Source organism: Saccopteryx leptura, chromosome 3 (assembly GCF_036850995.1).
Source record: "Saccopteryx leptura isolate mSacLep1 chromosome 3, mSacLep1_pri_phased_curated, whole genome shotgun sequence".
In the NCBI taxonomy this organism is placed as follows: domain Eukaryota; kingdom Metazoa; phylum Chordata; class Mammalia; order Chiroptera; family Emballonuridae; genus Saccopteryx; species Saccopteryx leptura.
In genome coordinates this window covers 27,876,855-27,904,714 of record NC_089505.1, presented here as the reverse complement: position 1 = coordinate 27,904,714, position 27,860 = coordinate 27,876,855, and the positions used below count along the sequence as shown (strand labels likewise).

General features: G+C 43.6%; 2 protein-coding genes across 3 annotated transcripts in view; both read right to left on the bottom strand.

Annotated features, from left to right (window-relative positions):
• Positions 1 to 20,860, bottom strand: part of MAP7 (microtubule associated protein 7) — a 178,243-nt gene extending 157,383 nt beyond the window's left edge. Inside the window, exon 1 of the mRNA XM_066373153.1 lies at positions 20,396 to 20,860. Within this exon, the coding sequence (XP_066229250.1) occupies positions 20,396 to 20,462 (67 nt within the window). The 5' untranslated portion in view covers positions 20,463 to 20,860. The remainder of the gene's footprint in view (positions 1 to 20,395) is intronic.
• A 6,300-nt stretch (positions 20,861 to 27,160) lies between these two features.
• The window catches only part of MAP3K5 (mitogen-activated protein kinase kinase kinase 5), a 193,445-nt gene continuing 192,745 nt past the window's right edge, over positions 27,161 to 27,860 (bottom strand). For both annotated transcript variants that reach the window (XM_066373149.1, XM_066373148.1), the window contains exon 30: positions 27,161 to 27,851. In XM_066373149.1, coding sequence (XP_066229246.1) covers positions 27,779 to 27,851 — 73 coding nt within the window. In that variant the 3' untranslated portion in view covers positions 27,161 to 27,778. The remainder of the gene's footprint in view (positions 27,852 to 27,860) is intronic.

The following is a 27,860-nucleotide window of genomic DNA, read 5'->3' as shown; positions in this document are numbered from 1 at the left end:
AAGCAAACAGTCCAAGATCTAACAATCATAATAAAGGAAGGATTTTCCCACTACCCATGAAGTCCACATTTTTCACCTTATTTAAGATATAGAAATATATTTAAGATTAGTTTCATAAGTGCTCAAACCTAGTCTTTACTGGAGATAGGGGTTAACTCTTTTTAATTCCAGGAATACTGCAGCTTGACCCCTGTAGGGGCATGAGGCTACATACAGTCTTCCCTTTCATACTCTATCCAGCGCGAAAGCGAATATGGAAAGCAGCAAGGTCTTAGACTTAAATATCCCCAGAAGTAAAAGAAATTCTACTCTGAATTCTTCTACTATTCTCCCACACTAACAAAAGTGTTCAGTTTGATGTGGTACCACTGACCGTGCGTGTCACCTGCAGATACAGAGCCTTAATTCAGTCTCCATGGCTACTGGTGTATGCAGACTTTCAAGAGTCAATTAGGTTTTGCAATTGTTTTGTTTACACGGTTAAAATAATAAATGATGTATTAATGCAGACTTTGTACAAACTTGAGAAATGAGACACAACCTAGTGCAGAAGGGCAGATTTTACAACTAGATAGGCTTTATACAGAGGAAAAAAATGTTTGCAGTATAATCATAACACGTAGTCATGATCATAAGTGAAAATGGAACCACTTTTCGCCACTATGAATGAAACAGGCAGACAGGCCCTTGAACAGTTGTTGTTCTCACCTCACCCCAGCCCCAGTCAGTTCCTTAGTACACCACCCTGGCTGCCTGGTACCTCTGCCCTAGCTCCAACCTGTGAGGCGAGTGAGTGCGGAACAAACTTGTTGATCTGCAAGGGAAGTCAGCTCATAACTGGGGCCTCGCTGTCACAATGTTATATAAACGACGAAGCGCGTGTAGGCGCAACTATACACACATACACCTTCAGGCTTCTGGCCATATTTATGCTTCCTAAGCTCTTACGGTGTGATGGTAAAATTGAAAAATAGTGTAGCCCATGAGTGAACCCAAGAACCTCCTCTTGCAAAGAGAAATCTGCTGAACCAGGGAGAAGCATACCTAGATTTTTCTATCTAGAAGCCTAGTGAGCTTCACGAAAACAATACCGAAATGGAGGAAAGCGCCCAATCTGTACTAATTGAGGGCTGTGGTTAAAAACAGAACTTACCACTGCTGCATTGCATGGCCAGGCACTGGTAAAGAACAGTTCTAGGTTGGTGTAAGTGAATTACTTGACAGTGGGACCCAGAAATGCCAAAATGCTTTTCCACATTTGGACATTAGAGGTGGTGATTAAATCTTCAAAACTACGGGACTTCACAATCGTTTAAATATTTAATGCACCTCCCCAAGGTAAGCTGCAATTTACTCCTAGCAGGAGTTTCTGAAATCCACATTTTAATGCAACTTTAAAAAATAAAACCTGTATATGGTTTGAAAATGACAAAGCCAGTGTAGGTTGACGATGGAATCAAACCAGCCCGGGAGAACAGAAAGGGTCCAGCTGGTGGTCAGCCATCCCCACTCTTGAAGGGAAAGAGTCTCCTAGAATGCTGCCACTTCCTGATGGTGTCTGTGTCAATAGAGGCCCAATGTCCTGCCATCCTGGTGCGCTCCGCAGCGCTTCCAACAGGTTGCTGGACAAAGGAAAGCTGCACAAAGGAAGACTGACCAGTTGAAAGGAAAATGAAAAGGCAGGTTTGCTTTGATCTTCACTTTACCACCTTTTGTTAACAAGCATATAAGAAAAACAGTGTAAAAAAAAAAAGAAAAAAAAAAGAAAAACAGTGCATCCTACCATAGTCATGACAGGCCACCTGCGAAGAAGCACTAGGTCCCTGCCGAGCCGACTTACTGCACAGTGAACACTCTCAGAGCCCTTCACTCTCAGAGCCCGCAGGCTCCATTCTCCCATGCCTGCTCCACCACAAACAAATGTTAAACCCTGAGGGCTCATTGATCTGAATGCAAGGTGTGGACACTAAGCTTTCTTTAAAACCCTGTCTTCAAGATTATCTATCACTAGCTAAGTTGCAAATATTATAAAATGCCATATTAAACTTTAACTTAGTAACATATGTTAGACTGCCCGTAGGCCCTCCTGTTTGTTATTCTCACTGATGATACTGTAATATTTTACATTACACAACTTTCTGAACTTGACAGAAGTTGAAATGTACATCTTAAGTCCTCTCCTCTAATAGTAACACCCTTCTGAGATTAGAAGTCCAATTTGTACACATCTAAAATGAGGCCAAGAAATCAACCACGGGGTCCAACAGAATAATCAGAAAGATATCCAGGACTGTGTTTCTAAAAGTTATCTAATTTATCATTGGTCTGTGGGCAGTCACGTGTTTACGTTTAGTTTTATTTTTGAGACACACCATTAGGAAGATTTCAAAAACTAAGAAACGGTGGCTCCTCGTCTTGCTTTGGGAGTCGGAGAAGGAAGTCAAGGATGCAAAATGAGATAGCAGAGGGGAGGCCGCAGCCAAGGCATGTGATGTTCTTCCACTAAACGAAGCCTGGGGAGCCATTCAGGGGTGTTGATGACTAAGTGAGGGATGCAAGCAGGCCCATCCCGCCGCTGGCAGAGGATGGGTTGGAAGGGAGGAGTGAGACTTGAGAAAGAAAAGCCAGCGACATGACTCTTTTGTCCAGGTGAGGAAAAGGAACCTCAAGTGTGGCCAAGGGGATAGATGGCAAACACAAGAGTACAAGAACCACTCCTGTTTGTTCTTTTAACCAGCACCCCCTGGCAGTGTGGAAGGCTTATTTCAGGGGGGGCTTATTTCATGGACACCAAGTTCCTGCAGTAGCCCAGAAGAAAGGCCCAGAAGTGGGCGATGGAGGGGAGAGGTGGTTAATGTTCTTATTACAGGCTTAGATGAGAACCAGGGCCTTACACTTGTAGGTTACACAAAGCCGGGAGATGGCTAGCATCAGGTCCAAAATGATCTCAACACATCGAAACAATGGCTATAGCTAAAAAGGTTAATTTAGTAGTGATACATAAAAACACCTCTTTTTATATTAAAAAAAAGTACAACTGTGCAGGTACAACAGGAGGACCTATCCAGTCTTCAGCAGATACAGAAAGGAGGGTCCTGGGACAGCGAAGCTCCCACACTTCATCAGCATGATGAGGCTGCACAATCCTAACAGGGCGGTATCAGCAGACGTCTGGCATGCTGAATAAGGCGAACAAGCCTTCTGTAGTGTCTGGTCCTCAGATCACATGGTCTGGGCTCAATATTTCAAATGGGCTGATACATTAGAACACATTCAGAAGAGAGCAACCTAGGACTTACCAAGGTTCTAGGCCATAACACTGGAGGATCATTTGAAAGAAGAACCATTTTTTCCTCCGGAGAAATTAAGACAAGACTCTGAAGGAGTGAAATAACTGAGTTAAAGGTTGCTGTAGGGCAGGGGTCTCAAACTCAACTCAGCATCTGGGCCGCAGAGCAAGATCACAGCCATTCGGCGGGCCGCACTAGGTCTACAAAAGGCAACTGTTACGCAACACTTTTCTCACTGCAGTTGAAAACAAAAAAAAAATCAGTACAACAAGCACAATCGTACATGCAGTTTACTCAGTGTTACAAAACGACCAGAAACTGTAGTTCGCATCACAACTGCTGTTAACTAAGCTAATATCTAGCTAGGATGCTAGAGAAATGAAAAATACAAGTAGGCCCCTAGGCTTACTTAATTTTATCCAAAATATTTTGAACTTTGTGGATTAGTCTGCGGGCCGCACAAAATTGTTCGGTGGGCCGCATGCGGCCCGCGGGCCGCGAGTTTGAGACCCCTGCTGTAGGGGAAGGGTTCTACTTTTCATGTTGTTCTGGAAGACAGACCTCGGACTGATGATTGGAAATCATCAGAGGGTAACAAATTCTGCTTCCCGTCACGGAAGACAGCTGTGCACAGACACCGGCCTGGGATGCCGTGGGGCGTTAGTGCATCGTGTACAGGTTGGATTTTTATAGATCTCTAGGGTCTCTTCTGATCCTGCGACTCCATCAACTGATGAAAACTGAAACTCAAGCTAGATATCCAGGGGAACACAAGCAGAGAGGAAAAAGCCCGAGAGAGATTCCGACGGCCCCTCCCCGCTGCTGTCAGGGTCCCTCTGCTGGTACTTAGACCTCACATGGCCTCATTTGAAGGCAGCTCTGTTGTACTGTTTTACGCATTCGACTGATGCCCCCCAGAGGTTTTAGATTTAAAGCTAAATAACAAACATGGGAAGCCTCACTGGATGTTCTGGTTAGAAGAGGCGGCGCTGTGATTCCTGCACCCGCAGCCTGCAGATCTCCCTCGCCAGCCTGCAGCTGACTGAACACCAACAACACGACAAACTCTAGGCAGGGGGAGTTAGAGAAGAGTAAGATACACAGGTTTTCCCTCCAGGACACCACTCTTTTTTTTTTTTTTTTTTTTTCTTTTCCTGTATCTTTCTGAAGCTGGAAATGGGGAGAGACAGTCAGACAGACTCCCGCATGCGCCCGACCGGGATCCACCCGGCACGCCCACCAGGGGCGACGCTCTGCCCACCAGGGGGCGATGCTCTGCCCCTCCGGGGTGTCGCTCTGCCGCGACCAGAGCCACTCTAGCGCCTGGGGCAGAGGCCAAGGAACCATCCCCAGTGCCCGGGCCATCTTCGCTCCAATGGAGCCTCGGCTGCGGGAGGGGAAGAGAGAGACAGAGAGGAAGGAGGGGGGGGGGTGGAGAAGCAAATGGGCACTTCTCCTATGTGCCCTGGCCGGGAATCGAACCCGGGTCCCCCGCACACCAGGCCGACGCTCTACCGCTGAGCCAACCGGCCAGGGCCCAGGACACCACTCTTTATGGGCTGGTCACTATGGCTATATGTCCTGAGAGATGACATTTCAAGGCTTGTGTGATAAATGCAATACCAAAGAACTGTAAACCACTTTATGGTCATGTTAGATAGAGCGATAGCCTGAAGTCTCCAGGCCAGTGTACAGAATCTGGCAGGTGAAGAGCAACCATTCTACAATGTAGTGAGGCTTTTCCCCAATTCTATCTTGATACTTTGCGGCTCTTCCTAATTCTTTCTCCTACAACTCCCTGAAATTAAAACTGACATCAATACAGATTTTTTTTTTTCAAATTAGATTCATTTAAAAATTAATCTCTTAAAGAGTAATTTAAACCTTTCAGCATAATTCTGATGGTAAACCCTTGATTTTCTTTCTGAGGATCAATGTTTCGGCCAGGGTTCTCCAACAGTTTTTTTGGGGTTCTGTTTCTCTGGAGAAAAAAATATATAACATTATTTATGAATGAGATGTATATTAGGGAATAATGGCTGTTTTGACTGTGGAGAATGGCAAGTCCAGAATTTGGAGGGAAGGCCAGCTGGCAGGCTGAAAAGCCAGGCAGGATTTTCCGTGTCACAGGCTGGAGGCAAAATTCCTTCTCTTCTGGGAAACTTCAGTTTTTGCTCTGAAGGCCTTCAACTGTCTAGATCAGGCCTGCTACATTCTCAAGGGTAATCTCTCCTTACAGTCTGTAAATGTTCATCTCAACTGCATATCTGGAGTAGTGTTCGACTGAAAAAACCAGCACTGTGGCCTAACCAAGTTGACATAAAATTAACCATCATGGTCAGTGACCCCAGAGAGATTAAGACACTCCCTTCCTACACTGAAATCAAGACGCTACAGAGAAGAGCATGCCATTCAAAAATCTGAGGTCTATGTGTCAACAATCAGATTCTTCACTAAATACTATTTACTGAAACCACTGCCCAATACTGCAATGCTCGATTACAGCGATATTCATAAATTGGGGTCAGGACATTAAATCCCCCATTGTTTTCACTAATGATCTCTTACTGACAATCCAATACAGGTCAGCTTCAAAGCGTCACCGAATACATCCTTGTTATCATTGTAAGAACCAAGCAGGCTGGTTGTCTCAACAGTAAATGGTTTAGAACAGGGGTCCCCAAACTACGGCCCGCGGGCCACATGCGGCCCCCTGAGGCCATTTATCCGGCCCCCGCTGCACTTCCGGAAGGGGCACCTCTTTCATTGGTGGTCAATGAAAGGAGCACATTGACCATCTCATTAGCCAAAAGCAAGCCCATAGTTCCCATTGAAATACTGGTCAGTTTCTTGATTTAAATTTACTTGTTTTTTATTTTAAATATTGTATTTGTTCCCGTTTTGTTTTTTTACTTTAAAATAAGATATGTGCAGTATGCATAGGGATTTGTTCATAGTTTCTTTTATAGTCCGGCCCTCCAACAGTCTGAGGGACAGTGAACTGGCCCCCTGTGTAAAAAGTTTGGGGACCCCTGGTTTAGAAAGTGCTGCTATGAGGACTTAAAAAAAAAACAAAAAACAAAAAAAGCCCCTTCCCTGTTGTCATGGTCTAACCCCACTCAATTAGAAGAAACTGAAGCAGGTAGATACGTGGGTGGCGGTGGGGATAGAATAAGACGTTTCTCATGAGAAAAAAAAGTGTGTCTGAAGGCCTGAGGCATAAAACTTCATATAGTTATTGGTTTATTTGTTAACTAAAGCCAAGGCTGACAAAAAAAAATTATATACAATTTTCTGACATAGTTCTGAAATGGACCTAGGGGAAGGAAGTGCCTACTAGAAATGCCACATTGTACAATCATGCTAAATTTGAGGTTTGGTCATTTTCATTCAGTTAAGGCCCACACTGAAAAGGATTAGCAAATCTACTATAATTGTCAGCAGCCAACCAGAACACCCAAAGCCTTAAGCTAAAGTATACAGATAAGAGACAAAATACGTTTAGGATTAAACAGGAAGCTCAGAAGCTTTTGAAATTGGCAACTGCTAAGCCAAAAAGATTCTTAATGTAGCAATAATTGTTTTGTTTTTTTTTAAAAAAAGGTATGCAACATTAATTTCCAAGAACTAGACATCCAGTATGTTTTTGATAGATACATCTTTAGTCTGTCCTAACCTCAGGCCATTGCGATGTTAGGGGGCTCTATATAGAAAGAAGTAACATCTCAGAAGGATGAAGAGGTTGGTAAACACACTTGGGGCATCCCAAACCCCGTCTCTAAAACCCTTTCGCCTTTCACAACCAAGTTTTGGGCCCCTGCCTTTAAAAACTCATGTGAATTCTAGACAAGCAACTAAGGAAGAATTGTGATCACAAGGAGCCTTTTTGCAAACTTCCTAAACACCACAAATGGACTATTCTGCCATTTGTAGCGAGACAAAATTGCTACCCTTCCACTGTTAAAGGCACTTAAAATCTTGGATGTATTAAAAAAAAGGGCTGTTCTAGACACATGCAATATTGAAGCGAAGATACCAAAATCATAATAAAAACCTCCTCACAATTTGTTTTTGGAGATTGTACCACCAGGCTCCTGGGTCCACACGGGCATGCAGGACGAGACTTGTGCCGCGCCCATGCCCCTTGTGAGCCAAGATACAGGCTTTATCTAGCTCACTGGAAAAAGACCTCATTCTAGTTCTCAGTTTACCAACAAAAAGGAGGAGGTTTATATAACCAAAAGATGTGTGTTTTACATAACTTGCAAATTGTCCTATGGACCTGTTTCCCAATAGGGCCACCTATAAATAGAAAACAACAATGTGTTCTGCAAAGCAAGAAGCCATTGTACACACCTCACAGCGGTTTGGAATGCCCGGGTCAGGTGTCTGAATTCCATCCACCTGCGTTTATTCTAGTGTTAAGTATATTCATATAGAATAATATTAGCTTCTTTTAAATAATAAATTATTTTTACTGAAGAATGAGAGAGATTTCAATATTGAAGACTGGCTAAAAGTCTGTTTGTAAACCAGTCACCAGATTTAAAATAGCCTTTTACTCCTCTTCCTGCCATCCTGTGTTCCTCTGTCTTCTCTTCCAAAACCTTGAAGGCTTCCACGGTTTTGAGGGGGCCTTACACAGCTTTCACAGTGATACGTGGCTCTAACCACATATACAGACAGGTTAGATTAGTGTCGCATAAGTTGGTTGATGATTGGGACTTTTTTTCCCATGTTTTTTTCAGTGAGTAGCAGGCAAATGTCAGACCTGACCAGTCTGTAAATAAATGGAATAACACTCTCACAATTGACTACTTCAGGTACCGATGATTAAATCTGAAATGCCAAACTAGTGCTTCCTCTGAGGTTTCACTGGATTAGGAGGTCACAGGGTTTTCCTATTCAAAGGCATACACCCTCTCGCAGGTCTCCTAGATTAAAAATAGTCCCCCCCCTCCCCATTTCTCAATTTATTTTAATGCTTTCTTTCTACTGGAGAGCCATTTCGTCTACTTCTATTTTTGTTCCTGTTACTGGGACTTACACAGGGTCACTTTACAAAGCATACTGATATACCATTTTATATATACAAGTACATCTTCACAGGGATGGTAGAAACCACTGTAACAAACAAAATGTCTGGGTTTATTCCAGTGTTAAGTGTGTTAATATATAATAATACTACCTTGTTCTTAGTGATATATTTTTTATTGAAGAACGATATAATTTTAATATTTTAAGGATAGCTAAAGGCATACTTGTTTAATGAATTACCACAGTGTCTACTGTTACAGAAAGACCTGAGACATTACTCAGAGCCTCTAAGCCAGGATCCATCTGAGGAAGGAATGTATTTTAAGATTTACTAAGTTATTAAATTTTTTAAAAGATAAAAATTTACATTAAAAATTGAACAAGATATTAGGGAGAAAAGTCTCTCTCTCTCTCTCTCTCTCTCTCTCTCTCTCTCACACACACACACACACACATGCACGCACGCGGCAGGCCCAGTAAATGAGCCCCTGCAATTTGAGAACGTCTCCTCTAAAATTTGTGACTGACAAATCAGGTGGCTTACTGACATTTCCTCCTTCATTTATGCACTTTGTTTGAAGAAAGCCAACTGCTTGCTTCCCATGAAAGCCATGCAAATGCAAGTTGTAAATGCTTCCTCTGTTTTCCTCCCAGAGAAACATACTCAATAAAGTGATAGTGATTGGCTTAAAGTCAAAATAGGTCTGGGACATCCATCTTTGTGGTTTAAAGGGAATAAAATTACACCGATGACTTAAAGTGTAATAATTCTATAGCAGTAATATTTTAGGAAAGAACTTAAAACTTGGAATTATGATATAGTAATAAAAAAAAACATTCCTGAGAACCAAAGAAATCAAAGAAAAACAAGTCAAGATGTGCTGGCATGGGTGTCCAACTCAATCCCAACACAATCTAAGCATCTCACAGGCCAGCGGGTAACAACCTTCTACTGGAACATTTTGTACATTTTGACAGGTGAAAGGCAGCATCTCATGTGTTTGGAGGAGGCATCCTACACCTGGGCCAAACCCATGGCAACGTGATCACGCCACTGTAATTAGGTCTGAATCAGCCTTATGTTTGGATTCTCTCATTGTGGAGACTTTACAATTATAAACAAACACTGGCTGAAGAGAAGGTTTTAGCACGCCAGGGTTGGTCCATATTTTGACAGTGATGCAGTACCAATCCTTTATAACCATGGCCACGGTGATTACAACACTGCGTGCTTACGCTGGGTTAGGTGCTGCTCTAAGTACTTTATGTGTATTAACTCAATCCTCACACCAACTCTGCGAAGGTATTAATGACTACCTCTGTTTCAAAAAGGACGAAACCGAGGAAGAGAGTGGTCAAATGACTTGCCCCAAATTCCTCAGGGAGCGAGTCAGCAGAGCCCTGGCAGCCAGTCCTAAGACAAAGCAGTAGTTTAGCATTATCCCTAAATAACTGGGTAATAATTTGAGCTCACAGCCATGTGGCTTCACACATGCTTCGTTTCAGTAAAACTGAGGTAAAAGAAATCAAAGATATTCTTTCTCTTCCTCAGGGACCAGTCTCATTCATTCAATGTCCCCTACTGCCCTTTCCATTTTGGTCCTGGATTCTGCAGCTGTGCAGGTAGATATTGGCTGCAAGGAGAAAGGAAACAGGAAACCAGGCTGCCAAAGGTAAGCCTTCACCGAAAAAGCTTCACATCAAACTGATGGCAACACGAACTTTGCGGACACACACCGATGCAGCTCGGAGGTGCCTCTGGACGTTCTGGCATGCGGAGCCAGAGATATCAATCTGAAGGAATGTTCACAGCCAAAAATGTGAATAATACCGCCGCGACGAGCAAAAATGCAAAGTGAATAGAGCAGAAGTTACCGGGCTGAGCCATAGGTGGAGGCCTTCTGAGGAGGAGAGAAAGAGAGGCGAAGGAGAGATGAGCCCAAAGGGTGTTTGTAAAGCCAGAAGCCAGGGCCACCATCACAGCCGCCTGGCCCATGCAGGTTCGCATTGGATTCGGACAGTCGGTAAAGAAACAAAGGAGCCAAAAGCTGATGAGCCATAGTCTTTAATTCTAGCTTGCACTCGGCGGGCAAGCAAAAACACACAGTGGGCTCCAAAACCCACTCACATTCAGTGCTCACAAAGCTACTGACTTATCCGAGTTTCCTAGAATCAAAGGTTTCTAGCTCACCAGACTTATTCACCTCTGTTCCCCATCTCCTTCTTTCTCCAGCGTCAAACTGCACAAACTGGCCTCTCACTCAATACTCCGCCATCTTGGCTGCTTCTCCTGGCCACATGGCCTCTTTCTGCTCTCTGCTCTGCTCCCTCTGCTCTCTCATGCTAATCATCCCAGGAACCAAGAGGCAAACTCCCGTTCTGCCCCCACTTTATATTGTAGCTTCACAACCTTTAATCCAATATACAAAATAGGTAAGTCTCTAATACAAAGTCACTTCTCCGAGGCATGATAGGATTGCACCACCCCACATCAAAAAGGGTGGGAAAGGCTTAATCCCAAAACCAAGCCCCAGGCTACAATGATCCTGCCTGCCCACAGAGACACACATTAATATCACCTGGGCAACGGCCTCCACGTGGGCAGCGCCACTTTAACAAAGTGAGCATAATACATTTTATCTGCCCAACAGTGTTAGAGTCAGACCAGGCAGCAAGACAGAAGGGCAAACACCAAGGAGAAGGTCATTCATACTTATGCCAAGTGTTTACAGAAAGACAGAGGAGACGAGGGCTGGTCACGGAGCCAGGGAGCTGGTGATTAGAGCTCACGGGTCACCATGAAAATCTCTGGGACAAGTACATCATTTTCTACAAAAAACTTAAATTATCTACCCGAACTTGAACTTTCCTTGTTCTGAGGGGGAGGTGGAACAGGAAGAAGGCAACGTGACAGCTAAGACCAAGGGAAAGCTGGTTACCCAACATGTCATCTTAACTGCACATATTCCTACATAAAAGTGCATAAATATGTACCTGAATAATGTGCATATCTATTTGGCTATTCAAGTGTACTCGTGCTCATATTCACAACTGTATTTCCTTCAAAAATTATTGGGAGTAAAATAAGATATAAATTCCATAAACTCCCTAGATCGAGGGCAGTCGCTGTTATGATTTTCCAAGTGATTTCCATAAGCAAGGGACACCTGACACCTCAAATTAAACCTACTAAGAAGGCCAACTGGAAGAAGGTCAACCAAACAGGAAATGGATCTAAACCAGTAGTTATTGACTTGGATAGCACAATGGAGCCTCCTGGGGAGTTTGAAAAAATACTGCCACCTGGCTCCCACCCCCAGAGATTCTTAGCTAATCACTGAGGGAGCAGCCTGGGCATCCAAATATTTAAAAGGTCCCCAGGTGATTTTTAACTCACTGCCAAGATTGAGAACCAATGGATCTGAACCAATCTGAGCCCTCTATCCCAGGAGCTCAATAATCATTTCAACAACTTCACCTTACGCCACCCAAAGAGTGAATTGTCTTTAAATTAACCCACCAGGGCCATGGTTAATGTAGAGCATCGACCATGAATAGCAACCAATCCCCCTGGAATGCAGGAAGCAGGCAGCAGGTCCTGTTTGGTGTGTGTGCGCCACACTAAAGAGTCAGGTCAGGCGCTTCTGAGAGCCGGAAGCCTGTATGACAATCCTGAGAAGCAGCCAAGAGTATTTGCTACAGCCAATTACTATGCATGTTCCCACCACCCGAACAGGCCTGGTGTTGGGGAGTGTGGGCATTGAAGAAGGGGCCCTGCCTACAATTGCACCTTGGAATTTAAATGTTTCTCAGAATATTGTATAAAGTTTTCTACTTCGAACACAGTGTCAGGGATACAAATTTTATATGAGGAAGATTATGCCACAGTAAACGATGGTTCTCTTTACCAGAAATCCATCTCCCAAAAGGAGGCTTTCCTAGCATGGATATAAGTTAGAAAAGAAATTTTAACATACCCCAAATCTCAATACTCTGAAGTTAAATAGACACATATTTTGTCATAACAGCTGCCAAGCTCAGTTCAAATGTACCACGTGTATTGTCTCTGCTTCCTGTCTGCTCAGTTTTGCAACAGTATATTTATCTAGGTTATCTGGTCAAACATGTCAATTATTGGCATTTTCTCACAATTCTTTTACAACTGTTTCCGTAGGAACTTCAAAGATGAGAAACTGTTGGATGTAATAAGTTCTTGCTGTGAAAACTATATTACTCTTCAAATCAAAATTCAAAGTGGCACCTAATAAAAGAAAATTTTATAGAGTTTCTTAACTGGCTATTTCTCATAAAAAATACTAAGGAGAATAGTATTTAATGAACAGAGAAAAACTATCCAATAGCGTTTAAATTGTGAACATGTATAGTTTGGAGCACTGCTAAGAACTGAGATACTGAAGAGGCAGAAGGCACCAACCTGCTGAAGAGGTAGACAAACTTTAAAACTGGATTGTCTACTGACTTGTGGTGGCGCAGTGGATAAAGCGTCGACCTGGAAATGCTGAGGTCGCCGGTTCGAAACCCTGGGCTTGCCTGGTCAAGGCACATATGGGAGTTGATGCTTCCAGCTCCTCCCCCCCTTCTCTCTCTCTCTCCTCTCTCTCTCTCTCTCTCCCTCTCTCTCTCTCTCTCTCTCTCTGTCTCTTCCTCTCCTCTCTAAAATGAATAAATAAAAAAACCCTGGATTGTCTAGAGAATAATAAGCCTAAATCCCATACACATTTCTTATACAGAACCTCAGACCATGCTCAGTGGTTGAATGTCCAATGGCAGATTAATCAAGACTTGTACAAAGCACTTGTAAGTACACTTCAGAAATTGAGAACTGATGCTAAGTATTCAGTTTGACAATATAAATTCTGTCAACAAGGAGTTAATAACCAGGACCATAAAACAAGCTATCTGACCATTATTTCCACCTTTCTAATTGAAAAAAAAAATGTTATTTTCAAATTCTGGAAAGCCCTATCTCAAGGGACTAGAAGACAGACATTAAGGGGGAGAGGAGAACTTGGATCCTCATGAAATACACTGTACAGTGGCACTTCTGTTCAGAACTAATTCAGAATGCAGACTCCATAGGAAATAAAAAGTACTGTGGGAAAGAAGAATAAAGACGCTGATGATCTTAGAGCCAAATAAAACCTCCACATTACACCTGGGCTCTGGAGGCAACACTACCGTCACGAGCTTTCCTAAGTCAAAGGAGCATCATTTAGTGTCCAGAAGGCCACTGTTTTACTTGGAAGTGTCTATATTGCTTTACTCAATGAACTTGGTGGAATGGCAAACAATTAAAAACAAAAAAAAGTAAGAACATTAAGTGTTGGCAAGAATGTGGAGCAACTAGAACTCACATACAATTGCTTGCAGGAATGCAGAATAGTACAACCACTCTAGAAAACAGTTTGGTACTTTCTTCAAAACATTCCCTTATATGAGTCAGAGATTCTACTCCTAGGTGTTTCCTTAGATAAGTGAGAAAAACAGGCATGTAAATATTTACAGAAGCATTATTCATAATCACCAAATCCTGGAAATAACTCAACGTTCCTCAATGGGTAGATGAATTAACAAGCTGTGGTACACGGCACAACGGCATACTACTCATCAGTAAACACTTATTGATACAATACATTTGCATCTCAAATGCATTATGCTAAGTAAAAAAATACAGACCCAAAGGTTACACAGAGTCTGATTCTACTTTTACGACATTCTGGAAAAGGGAAAACCAGAAGGGTGGTGAACAGATCAGTGGTTGTCCAGGGTAGGAGGAGAGCATAAAAGAATTCTTTGGGGTGAGACTCTTCTGAACCATGACTCTAGTGATGGTTACATGACTATACATTCGACAAAACCCAGTGAATTAACTGTATACCCGAAACACACCAGTAAACTTCTTGCACACAAATTAATGCATAAATTCTGAAAAGAGAGAAAAATCCTTCTGCCTATTCAAGGATTTGAAACTTTTTCCTTTCACCAAACTTTATGAAGCATCTTTTATGTTGGCTATCTCTCCTTTCTACCTGCTCATCTATTAATCACTTATAATCTGGTACATGCCCCAGTCTTGAACCAACACCTGAAATCCTTCGTCTGGAGGTGCTCAGTGACTACCTGCTAACTACACCAATGGCTTTCCCTCCCACTCTCTGAATCCTTGACCTCTTTGTCCTTCCGCCTTGGCAGGTATGGCATTGCTCAATTACTCCCTCCCTAGCTTTCCAGCTGCTCTGCCCATCTGCCTGGCTGGCTCTTCCACCTCCTATACTCTAGCTGTCTCACCCCTTTGCAGTTTTATTTGTAAGCTCTCCTCATTCTCATGGCTTCAATCACTATGGGCTTGTGGAATGAATACCAGAGCCCTGATCTTCATTTTTCTCCTTCATGCCCATTAGACATTCCTGCCTACATGTCTTTCTTGTGCTTCAAATGTCCATGTTTAAAGCAGAGGTTTTTCTATTTCTTCCACCAAAATCAGGTACTCCTCAAGAATATTTTCATGCTACCCTTAACCCAACAGGCAAGACTCAAACATGGAGTATAATTTTATACATCATCATTTTTCCTGCATCCTGTAACACATGCCTCTGTAGCATCTTGAATTCATAGCTCTTGTTCCATCTGCACTGCTGTGCACTAGTGCATACTCAATGCCTTCCTAGATTTCTGCAGGAACCCAAAGTCGATCGTATATGTCATTGAACTATCCCTTCTTACAGTCCATCCTCTAGTCCAGGGGTCCCTAAACTACGGCCCGTGGGCCGCATGCGGCCCCCTGAGGCCATTTATCCGGCCCCCCAGCGCACTTCCAGAAGGAGCACCTCTTTCATTGGTGGTCAGTGAGAGGAGCATAGTTCCCATTGAAATACTGGTCAGTTTGTTGATTTAAATTTACTTGTTCTTTATTTTAAATATTGTATTTGTTCCTGTTTTGTTTTTTTACTTTAAAATAAGATATGTGCAGTGTGCATAGGGATTTGTTCATAGTTTTTTTTATAGTCCGGCCCTCCAACGGTCTGAGGGACAGTGAATGGCCCCCTGTGTAAAAAGTTTGGGGACCCCTGCTCTAGTCTATGCTGTCACTTTAAAATGAGAGCCACATGGGTAGAATATCTACCACATCCTTCATCTCTAGAGATTTGGCTGATCTGTTTGGATACAAAGATGTTCCTCATGCATTCTCACCACCCTATTACTACCCTTCCCAAAGCGGCAGAAATCAATTGAAAAGACTGACTCTCCTACATGGAGGGACTATATATTCATTAAAAGCACAGCTGAGCTCTTCTGAGAGACCTTGCATACAGCCAAGCCTTCAAGATTCATGGGCACAGAATCATCTAATCAATCAAGCTTTAAAAAGACACTATCCTCAAGAATCAGCAGTACTCCACCGCCCACAGAATCATGTACAAACCTCTCAGTTTGACCTTCAGCCACTCCACAATGTGGCCTCAATGTACCGCCTTTGCTAATTAATTGGTCATCTAAGACTCTTTCATGTTCAGCCTCAAATGAGTTAATATGACCAAAATGTTGCTCTTTTCCACATTGGCACCTTTATTTCTCTCTCTTGCCTCCATTTAACTTTACATATCATTTACTCATTTTTAAAGGTTAATTACTATACCCAGTATGTCCTCCCTGATGAATGACTGCAGCTAGAAGTAAATCTTTACTGAACTCGTCCTAACCTGTAATTATTTGTTTGTGGGTTTTGTTTTTCTTCCTAAATCCAAGGATCATGTTTTCATCAACCTTCTAGCCACCACAGTGCTAAATGTATAGAAGGTATGTACTTCTTGGCTGGATTATTGTTTCAATATTTCCAATTTTTACATCAATATAATGAGACTTGAATTTTAAAAAATAATCCCTTTCAAATGATGACAAAGATGTTAGAATTTATTTTTGGAAAACATGCCAATGTAAACTAGTATTGCACAAACATGCCTAATGATGTCAAATAAATGCATGCTCCTGGGTACAACTGCCTAGTCTAATAATAACACTTCCCTCCCACGTAGCAAGACAGAAAGGTAAGAGCTAGCCACAACGCAATGGGAAAAAGTTATCTAGAGACTCCAATGCAGCATTGCTAGCTTTAGAAACCTGAATTTCAAAATGGATGAGTTTACCACCAGACTGTAGCCTGATCCTCTTACAATTTTTATTTGCAGACATTTGTAGACCCTGAGAGTTAAACGAGACCTTAAAGATCACATTTTTAATTGGGAAAAATACGGTGCAAGGTCATGCCCAAGATCATAGAGAAAGCACACGTTCTTTTCTCCAGCACAGCTTGCTAAAGAGAGAAAAAGCCCAGTTCCAGGCACTAAGTCATTTCCCCCAAAGGAATATCAATAAAATGTACCATTCCCTGTACCTGAATATGTAGTTTCATGAATTAGTCAAAAGCAGCTTTAAATTTGGTCTTCATTCAGTAGGCTTTATAAAAATAAGTTAGCAAATTGGGAAATTAGCTCTGCATACTCACCATAGGTATTGGGCATGAGCATCAAATTAAATATACAAAGCTTGGGCACAGGCAGTTTGTGAAAACCAACGGGACAACGTACTCTAAATAATAAGCTGAAAAGCATTTAACGTCCTCTAGTGGCGAAATGGAAACTTGTTTTCAAGTTAATTATTTTTTTTTTTCAGTTCTTGCTTACCTTTGGCTACTGAAAAATATATTTGAAAGAACGATTCATCCTTGAGAAAAAAATTTCACCAGAAGGTGTGTTATTTCACTACCTTTGAGTAGCAGATAAATAGATGCAGACAGAAATATGGTTTTTAAAATGTTGGATTTATATAGTACCTTTCATATACTTAAAAATGAACTAACAAGCAAAATAGAGACCGGCTCCTAGATAAGCAGCAGGCTGACAGCTTTGCTGGGTGTGGAGGTGGAAGGATGGAGCAAAAAAGAAAAAAAAGGAGAAAAAACTTCATGGACGCAAACAACTGTGCTGACTACGGAGGGAGGAGGTCGAGTTTGAGGCGAGTATGGGGGGATAAATGGTGATGGGCGGAGACTTCACTTGGGGTGGTGAACACACAATGCACTGTGCAGATGATATGTTGCAGAGTTGTGCATCTGAAACTTAAATAATTTTCTGATCCAGTGTCACTCCAATTAGTTCAATAAATAAATAAATAAAGCCCCACAGAATTCAGTAGCAAACACAGAATCCAATTTTTATAAAATGTCTCATTTTATAGGCACTATACTATACCACTAATTTTTAGTCCATCTTTGATACACATACATACATATGTATCTAATTATGAACACATTACAGGTGCTATTGTAATAATTATCTGAGATTCTAATCTAAATTGTTCTAAAATTAAACCACAGTCTTTGTTACAGAGACACAAAAACTAAGACATCTAAGAATGGATTCTACCTTAGCCTGACCAAGCGGTGGCACAGTGGATAGAGTGTTGGACTGGGATGTGGAGGACCCAGGTTCAAGACCCCGAGGTCTCCAGCTTGGGGCACGGGTTCATCTGGTTTGGGCAAGAGCTCACCAGCTTGGACGCAAGGTCGCTGGCTCGAGCAAGGGATCACTTGGTCTGCTGCAGTCCCCCCCCCCCATCAAGGCACATATGAGAAATCAATCAATGAACACTAAGGAGCCACAACGAAGAATTGTTTGTTGTTTCTCATAGCTCTCCCTTCCCTCTGACTATCTCTGTCTCTGCCACAAAAAAATTAAAAAAAAAAGAAAAAAAGAATAGACTCTACCTTATAATAACCAGATCTAAAAAGGAAATAAAACAGATCCCTCAACAAACATTGTGATTTCAGGAGGCAATTTTCTCCTCTTGAGGTAATAAAATTCAGAATCCCCCCCCACCTCCATACAAAGCTGTGATTGTTTAAAAAAAATAAAAGACTTGCAGCATTTGGATTTGTATAATGTGAAGTACTACACTGAAGTCCTATGTTTAGGTATTGGTCACAGGTTTTAAATGTATGGAAAACATAAGTTGTTAAGATTCCGGCAATCTGCACTTGTTTGCTCAAAATATTGCTGCCCAGATTTTTATATTTAAAATATATTTTCACCTTTGTTCTTTCTTTGGCACCTGCTCACACAGGTGCTAGTTTTAGTTAAATTATAAAGTACAGTTACTCAAAAGACCATATCTAAAATTTGTCCCTTGGAATTTGAAGTGGCTAGGCAAGCAAAGATGTGGAACAACTGTTTTCAGTGAAGGAGATGGTAGTCAGTTAAATTCCCCGCTTCATAAAAGAAAATAGTTCACTGAAAGCCACGTGGTTGATTTATATATTGTTAGAAGCCTTGGTTTATTAGTTAACCTACCCAGGCACTGAGTAGGCTAGTTTGTTCAATTATATCTGAACAAGTTGTTCATGGGCAGATTCTAAAAAATGTTTGTTTTTTTTCCAAGCACAAATTGGTGTGTATTAACTAACTCGAACAACTTTGTTTTAGAAGCAGTTTCTCTGTGGGAATTAGGCACCAAACCACTCATATTCACAATGAGGATGCTGCCTTTCTGTTGCCCTCTCTTGGGCAAGCCTAACCCTGGGCACCCAACTCATCAAGTTCTCTAAAGCAGTTACAAAGGCATTTCCACTTAGCCAGCCCATCCCCAAATCAAATCAAAATAATGATCTACCCATCTCTCAAACACATGGAGACAAAAATAAACCACTCTGCAGGAAGCAGCATGACTTCAAAGTAAACAAGTCCAAGACACCTTGTCAGAATTAACCTGGGGTATTTTGGGTAGAAGGATTAAGTCATTAGACTTTAGGTGCCCCAATTCTTCCTAGCAGAGCAGACACATAATTTGCAAATACCTTTATAGCTTTTCTGGACCTTTCATATAAAAATAAACATTCCATCTAAACCAATTATCTCTTGGCGGGGGAGAGGGATGAGTCTTACATTTAGGAAACAATTGTTTCCGATTATGTGTGTATGTAAGCAGAAAACGCATTGCACTTGGAGAGCCTGCAATTTGAATTTCTTTTAAAAATAAGAAACTGCCGCACTGCCCCCATCCCAAGTGTAGAAAGGTACCAGAGCTTACCGACCAAGAACAGAATAAAAGAAAAGGGAACTAGGAGAGACGGACGGATCTGCAAGACAGTCTCTCAAGAAAAACGTACCACGAGCGGAAAAATCATCACATATAGAATGTGGGGTGCGGGGAGGCTGTTGCTTGTCTTGGAGGCGCAAGCGCGGTCCCTGAGTGTGGCTATGGAGGCTGTGGGGGTCGGGGGGTGTCCTCAACACGGAACCCCAGGAGCTGAACCGCCGTTCCCACCTTGGGTTGGTGCACGGACTTAAGACATAAAATCAGAGGACCCTTTCAAGTTAACGAGTCTCTGAGCACTTCCAGCCCCCACTCGCAGGTCCCCACGTCCTGCAGTCAGCCCGTCCCCCGAGCCCCGGCCTCAGTCTTCCTGGGGAGCGAGCGGTGGTAACTCAGGACGCCGCTCACCGCGCACCCGTCTGCGCCACCAGCGTCCTCAACACCGAGCCCGGTGAGCTGAGCGCGACCCCGGCACTCGGCGAGAGCGGGAGGGGGTGCCCAGAAACGGACGGGGGTGCCCCGAAACGGACGAGCCTGCCCGTCGCCCCCGGCCCAGCACTTTCCGGCTGGTCGTTCGCTTTGGGGGATACGATTTCCCGACTCGGCGCGGCAGGTGGGAGGGCAGCGGCCAGCGCCTCTCCATTTCCTCCTCCCGCCCGCGCTCCCTGGCGTGTTTCCACCTGTTGTGGGAAAGTCGAGGTGGGCCGCGAAGGGGCGCCCGAAACCGGGGCCGGACGCACTCGGGCACTGCCGGGCCGGGCGGCGGCGGAGGGCGGAGGGACTGCGCACTCGGAGCCCCGGAGCCCCGGAGCCCCGGAGCCCCAAGCCCGGAGCCCCAAGCCCCGAGCTCGGGGCCGGCCACCCGGGCCGCGGCCGCGGGAGACGGGGGATCCCCGGCAATCCGTATGAGCCCACCACCCCGGTTTGCTGTCCCCCGCCCGTCCCCGCCGCGCAGTCACCTGTTTCGCTCAGCACAGCGCCATCGCTGCCCCTCTGACTGTCGCCGCCAGCTCCTAGCTCCGCCATGGTGCTCCGATGACGCGTCCGGAGAGCCGCTCCGCCCTCTTCCTCGGCTTTGCTCCCGCCGGCCCCCGCCTCTGGGGCCCGCGGCCCAGACAGGTGAGCGCCGACTAGGGAGGGAGGAGGGCGCGAGCGCAGGCGAGCGGAGCGGCCTGGGCCCGGGCGCGCCCCCTAGCGGGCAGGTGCGGCGTGGCAGCCGCTCCGACTGACGCCGCGGGGTCTCTGCAGCAGGAACTTCGGGAGAAGCCCGGCACCTGGGCTCCGATCTTCTGGCCACCGCAGCCGACCGCTGTCCACTCCTCAAGGTCTGGAGTGGGGTCCGTGACGCTTGGTGGCTCTAGGGCCTGGGACTGGGGATGGCAGAAGATCAGCCCAGGTGAGAGGAAGGCATCCTGACGCTCTGTTCAGCTATGGACTCTGAAGCAGCCAGGTCAGTTTTGAAGTTCATGATGACAGAGCTAAAAAAATATGATGCCACGTGGAAAGCTGAAGTACGCAAGGCAGGATTCCAAGCTGGTATCCGGTCTCGATCTGCTTTTTTAGGACACCATGGCTAGTGACCAATCTTTTCACCAGGCTCATGTATCTGATAAGCCACAGGGCGCACAAGTTAATGAAACTTGTGCTGAATAATGTGGCTTTTCTTATTTTTGGTTTTCTACCTGTGACTTCTGGCTTGCTCAGGAAGACTAGGAAAAAGGCAATAGGCAATAATTTTTCCTTCTCTCTTTTTCTTTTCTTTCTCTCTTCTCTTTTCTTTCTTCCTTCCTATCTTCCTTCCTTCCTTCCTTCCTTCCTTCCTTCCTTCCTTCCTTCCTTCCTTCCTTCCTTCCTCTTTCTCTTTCTCTCTTAAAGAATCATTATTAGCTGAGGAGATACCAATTTCTGCTCCAACAGACAAGTAAAGGATAAGTAACAAAATGCTGAGGGAAAAAATATAGCCTGCATAAATGGAAACATAAGAAATTAATTGAGCAGTGACCAATTCCAGTTCTGTCTAGTTACACGGAAAAGCACTCCCACAGCCTGGGTTGTCTGAACATAACTAAGCAGGCTCCCAGCAGTTTCAAGCCCTCTCAAGGACTTCAGCAGAATATACCAGACGCTCAAGAGTGTCTGAGAAGTGTTAGATTTCCTGCTAGGGTGACAATTCCCATCACCCTTTCAGGAAAAACCTGCCACTCTGAGCCCTGGAATGGACTGTTTCTATTTGGTTTACTGGTTCTCTGGCAGGTTTTGACGGAGAGACATTTTGCTGTGGTGTACTTAGGGATTTTTACTGATCACATTCAAATCACTCTTACCAGACTTCTAATCAATAAAAATAAAGCACCAGATTGGGGGTGGGGTTAGTTTTAAACCTCAGCTTGGGCCCAAGCAAAGATATTTTTTACTACATTAAGTCACCAGTGTTTAAGACCCCTTACTGTGAACATCAGAAAGACGCCACTGAATTTAGCAAGGTGAACTCTGGAAGAACCCTAGAAAAAGGAAGTGATTTCTTTTCTATCTTTTGACTTACTACCTACTTAAGTAAACCAATGAGTAATATCTTTGATACCCCCCCTCCCAATTAAGACTTACTGGTTTTATTTTCCTTTGCACGTTTTCATTTTTGGTGTGTGCCTATCCATTTTTCCATCATTTTTCTAACTTATGTTTTAGTCCGTCACCAGTTACACAAAAGTAAGGGCCGTAGAAACAGAACTCCTGCTCTTGGGCCCTGTATGAGCTGCACATTCCAAATTTAATGTGGTATCCATAACAGCGTGGACTGTTATGTGAAAATACAGGAGTGGATGACATCTGTTAAATGTCATACTCTATCGCATTTACTGTGCATTGTACTTTACTTAGAGCACGGAAGCCATCTGTCTTGAGCTCTCACATCCATCTCAAAATCTCTCCAATTCATCATCACAGTTCCCCTTTCCAGGGAGAGGAGCTGGACCTCCTAAAGCCATCTGCTCCCCTCCTGTCTCCTCTGAAACCTCATCCTTTTTTCTGCCTACTCCTCAAATGCCTCTCCATTCAGGGACTCTACCCCAATGAACATCTTCAGGACTCCTAGGTTCTGAATTTCTTCCCTCAATTTCCCATCTTCTCCAATCTATTGACATTTTGTTCACCAAAGGTAGTAAGTGTGTGGGTTCTGGTGCCATTATCACCTTATTATCTTTGTTTAACCAGCTGTAGTCTTCCTAGCCTGCTCATAAAAACTATCCAGGGCGTGAAATCAAATGATTATTAATTTTTAATCTGTCATCCCCCTAGATTTTTCTGCCTCACTCTAACCTCTGTTTGTTCTCCTGGCTTACACTATTGGCCTGGTTTTTCTAATTTCTCTGTGGCCAGCCCTTTTTCTCCATTCATGACTTAAATTCCTCCTCCTTCACAAACCATCTTGAAACTTTCCTCTTCCCAAAATTTTAGGCCACAACCTTTCTATCTCTCACAACTCTCATTTACTATTAATTCCATCCAGTTTGACCTCTAGATTCAGATCATATACCCTTGACTTCAGTCCTAACTCCTACCAGCAAGTTCTCAATGGTCCCTGCATATCTTTCATTGATTCATCCTGCCGTTCATTCATGCCCCAAAGCAATTCCCCCTTCAAACTTGCCCATTTTTGAGTTCTTCTGTTACATCAGCTCAACATCTATCCTTTCCTCCCATCAACACTGCCCAAGTGACAGTTCCCAAGTCTTGGCAATTTGTTTTAATTTCACTCTCTCAATTCCTATTGCTCTAACTCCTACTAGACCCTCCTTTACATCTGAACACTCTCTAAACAGATTTGTCCAGCCCTGGCCAGGTAGCTGGGTTGGTTATAGTGTCATCCAGATACGCAAAGGTTGTGGGTTCCATCCCCAGTCAGGGCACAGACAGATTGATGCTTCTTTCTCTTTTCCTCTCTCCCTAAAAAAAAATCAATCAATAAATTTTTTTTTTTTTTTTCATTTTTCTGAAGCTGGAAACAGGGAGAGACAGTCAGACAGACTCCCGCATGCGCCCGACCGGGATCCACCCGGCACGCCCACAGGGGCGACGCTCTGCCCACCAGGGGGCGATGCTCTGCCCATCCTGGGCGTCGCCATGTTGCGACCAGAGCCACTCTAGCGCCTGAGGCAGAGGCCACAGAGCCATCCCCAGCGCCCGGGCCATCTTTGCTCCAATGGAGCCTTGGCTGCGGGAGGGGAAGAGAGAGACAGAGAGGAAAGCGCGGCGGAGGGGTGGAGAAGCAAATGGGCGCTTCTCCTGTGTGCCCTGGCCGGGAATCGAACCCGGGTCCTCCGCACGCTAGGCCGACGCTCTACCGCTGAGCCAACCAGCCAGGGCCTCAATCAATAAATTTTAAAAATAAACTTTAATTAAAAAAATAAACTGCTCTGTCCAATTTCTGTTCCCTATAATTTACCCAACACAATTTGGCCAGACTGATCTTCTCACATACCACTACTTTACACACCCACCCCTGGCTCAAAAACCTTAATAGATTCCCCATGTCCACAAAATTAAATACACTCCACTTTCCTCCCTGGCCACCTCCCAATCACACTGAATTCTCTCCTATCCCATTTCCCACTTTTAATCATTATAATTTATATTTCTAGCCAAATATGAGTTAAAATGAGTCAATTTTTTGGTGTTAATGATGAAAGTTGTTCACTTTCTTCCAGAACACTTTGCAAATCCCTTTCTTTGTTCTTGGTGCTGGGCCCTGCTAGGCTTGCCTGGTTCTCATGGAACAGTTCTTTCCCTCTAAGGCGCAGGGTGACATCTACCTCTTCAGTAAAGCCTGTTCCACCCACCCAGGCTCCCAGCAGACTTGTCTTCGAAACCTCTCCAGGGTGTTCTGGGCTTACCCGTCGCCCACCTTTAACATATAATCTAGGTATGACTTGTTATTGCAACTTTGTCTCTTCAATCTGATATGAATTATTGGTGACAGGGACTTTGTCTTCTATTTCTCCATAGGGAGTCTATCAAGTCTGAAGCCATCAATTATTTTGATTACAAATGACGCATCCTTGGTGACTTAGTGTGTTGCCTGCAATCTGAATTTAATGGGGATCAGGTATATCTCTCCTGCTGCTACAGTGCCTCACACATACATAGTAGACATTCCAGTGAGCTAAGAATTCCTCATTGCCAAGCCGTTTTACGGGATGGCTTAGGAATGAATGAAACAAAATATGTCAGGGAAAGAGATCAAAATGTGGTTAAAAGGAAACACTGACTCGACTTTTCCCAGCAAATTCAGGTTTTGTTTCTCTTACAAGTCTGCCACCACTAACACCCACGTGTGTGACTTCCGGGAAGCTTTTCTTGATCCCTCTGACAGTCGGATGTAACTACAGCACTTACTACATGTCTGATTGTTTCTGTTTTGTCTTGATTCCACCACTGACAGTGAACTTCGGGGCCACAGTGTCTTGTTCATACACCAGAATATATAACACCCAGTAAGTATTTCATAACTACTATTGAATTATGATAAGAGATAATAACAGGAAATACATACCTCACATAGGTAGGATATAAAACTGAGACTCGTGGACACAGATAAAAGTGGTTACGAAGGGAAAGGGGGTTGGGGAGGAGGGCAGTGTAGAGGGACAAATATATGGTGACAGGAAATGATCTGACTTCAGGTGATGGGCACGCAACGCAATCAACAGTTCAACTGCTACAGAGATCCTCACCTGAACCTACGTACTCTTGCTGATCAGTGTCACTCCATTAAATTTTATTTCTAAATTAAAAAAAAAAAAAGTTGATAAAAGACAACGATAGGAGGCAAGAGCTGAGTGCTTTGAGGCTGCTAAGGGTTGCAATAAGCACCTCATCTGCATTATATTGTTTAAGTCTTAGAACAACCCTACGAAGACGGTTCGGATGATGAAGCTGGCTTGGAGAGAGGTCAAAATGTAAGTGGCAGTTTTGCCCCAGGCCTCTGTGTTTTGACTTTTGCTACACTAGGTGAACAATGAATGGTAGCCATCTGACTACCACCCCTATGGAAAGGGGCATCCATTTATCTCTCTGGATACTACTTGGAATAAGGAGGTGGGACCTGATCGTGTTAACCCATCTGTAGAGCCTTCAGAAGAAATCTCCAGGCTCTATGCCAGACCAATAAAAATAGTTTCCCTGGGGCGGTGGCATCAATCAACTTGAAAAAGCATCCAGGTCACTTTAATGTGAAGCGGGGTATAGAATCACTGGTCTAGATGGATGACAAAGGCATTTCAAGTGAAACCTTTCATGAACTTGGGCCACAATGGGACTGCCTTCTTTTGTGACCCAAAATAACACCTGGCTATGTATGATGAACCATGTAGGGACCCAGGAACATGTGATTACAATGGAAGGTTAGGGTGAAGGCCCCCAAAAGACTACCCTTAAAAAATTGGTTGAACGTGGGTAGTTTGACCCTATATACAGTCTAAGAGAAGCACTTAAACACTGGTTCTGGGTAAATGAACTGTGGCTTGATAAAGAAGTTACTCTGTATTTCAGTATAAATGAAATGACAAGTTATCTAATTTATACTTCAGCGCCTTCAAAATTTGCTCCATAAGGGGCAGCTATCTGTCTTCAGGATTGGGAGGTAAAACAAAACTAACTAAACTAAAAGATGCGGCTACATTGTTGAAAATAGCAAATGAGAAAATACTGGTGAGAACTTTCTGGAATATCTAATGCCATATAAAACATATTACACCTGGATTTTCATACAGAAATAAAAATGACTCCTGTTTTATCAAAGACTGCTACATATGGGTCAACAGCTCTATATTATTTTTATCTTGCATAATCAACAGTTTCCTCTGTTTTCAAGAAATTTGTGTATCATTGATTCATCTAGGAACTTCTGACTTCATGCTATTGATATGGGCAGGCTTACAAAATAGAATGCTCATCCTAAAATATATATTTCCTTCAATATGACAACTAAAATTAAGGAGTGCCCTGGCCGGTTGGCTCAGTGGTAGAGCATCAGCCTGGCGTGCAGGAGTCCCAGGTTCAATTCCCGGCCAGGGCACACAGGAGAAGCGCCCATCTGCTTCTCCACCCCTCCCCCTCTCCTTCCTCTCTGTCTCTCTCTTCCCCTCCCGCAGCCAAGGCTCCACTGGAGCAAAGTTTGCCCGGGCACTGAGGATGGCTCTGTGGCCTCTGCCTCAGGTGCTAGAATGGCTCTGGATGCAACAGAGCGATGCCCCAGAGGGGCAGAGCATCGCCCCCTGGTGGGCATGCCGGGTGGATCCCAGTCGGGCGCATGTGGGAGTCTGACTGCCTCCCCATTTCCAGCTTCGGAAAAATGAAAAAAAAAAAAATTAAGGAGATAGAAAATGCAGCGTTCCCCCTGGCATGCTATTTGCAGACCCTTTCAGATACACAATAGTCCTTTGAGATAACTCAGGGCCTTGAGAAAAATACGCTGACTTTCTTTGATTTTCTTTTTTCTTCGCCCTTTGCCTTACCACTTTGTTGCCCTAAGGAAGAACTTGGATATCAGTTATTCTTCGATTACTTGAACAGAAGACAGATTCTACTTAATGTTATAGCTGAAATCTAACACAGCCGTTATCTAGCTTGTCAGAACAAAACAAGAATTCTTTTGAATTTATCAAAACAGTATGTTGAGAGTCCTTTTTAGTTTTTAGAGTAAACACGACACAATGGATAGCTTTAGAACAAGCTAACTTTACTAAGGTTCAGGCATGTGCAACTGGTACAGTTCAGTAGTAACAAAATGACTCAAACCAACATACTATAAGGCCAGAAACTTAAGTTACAAAATATAGTCAATATTACAATTCACACAGAGCAGTAAAAACATCAACTTTATAAAATAACTGAAATGATGCATTTCTACTCAGAGTATCAGGGCACGTTACAATCACACATAAGCCTAGAAAGTTGTGGTCACATTTCGGTTTTGTTCCAGTGATGCACCATCACATGAAATGTTACATCCGTTTCGTGTGAAATAAACATTTGGCCGAAGTGCCGTAGCTACTGAGTCCAAAATATTTCCATTAAAATGTCTGGAGTAAAATAATCCTAAACATCCTAGTGTTCAGAATCGTTTTCAGAGTCCTTACAAGCAGTCCTTATGAATTATAGAAATAGAAGCATTTAGGAAATTTCAGTGTATTTTGTCTATTTTTTTTTTCAATGTGAGTAAACAAATACTGGATTTAAAGTGCAGCTTCTTTCTCCTCTCCCTCGGACTCTCCCACCCGTAGAAGATCCGTTCTGTGTTAACTGTCAGAATCTTCAGGGGAGGTTGTAAACGGACTGAGCGACAGTCAGGTCTGTTCATCTCTCTGTCTGTCTCGGAAGTCAGTGATGGCCTTCCACAGGGTGCAGAGTATCCCTCCCCTGTTTAAA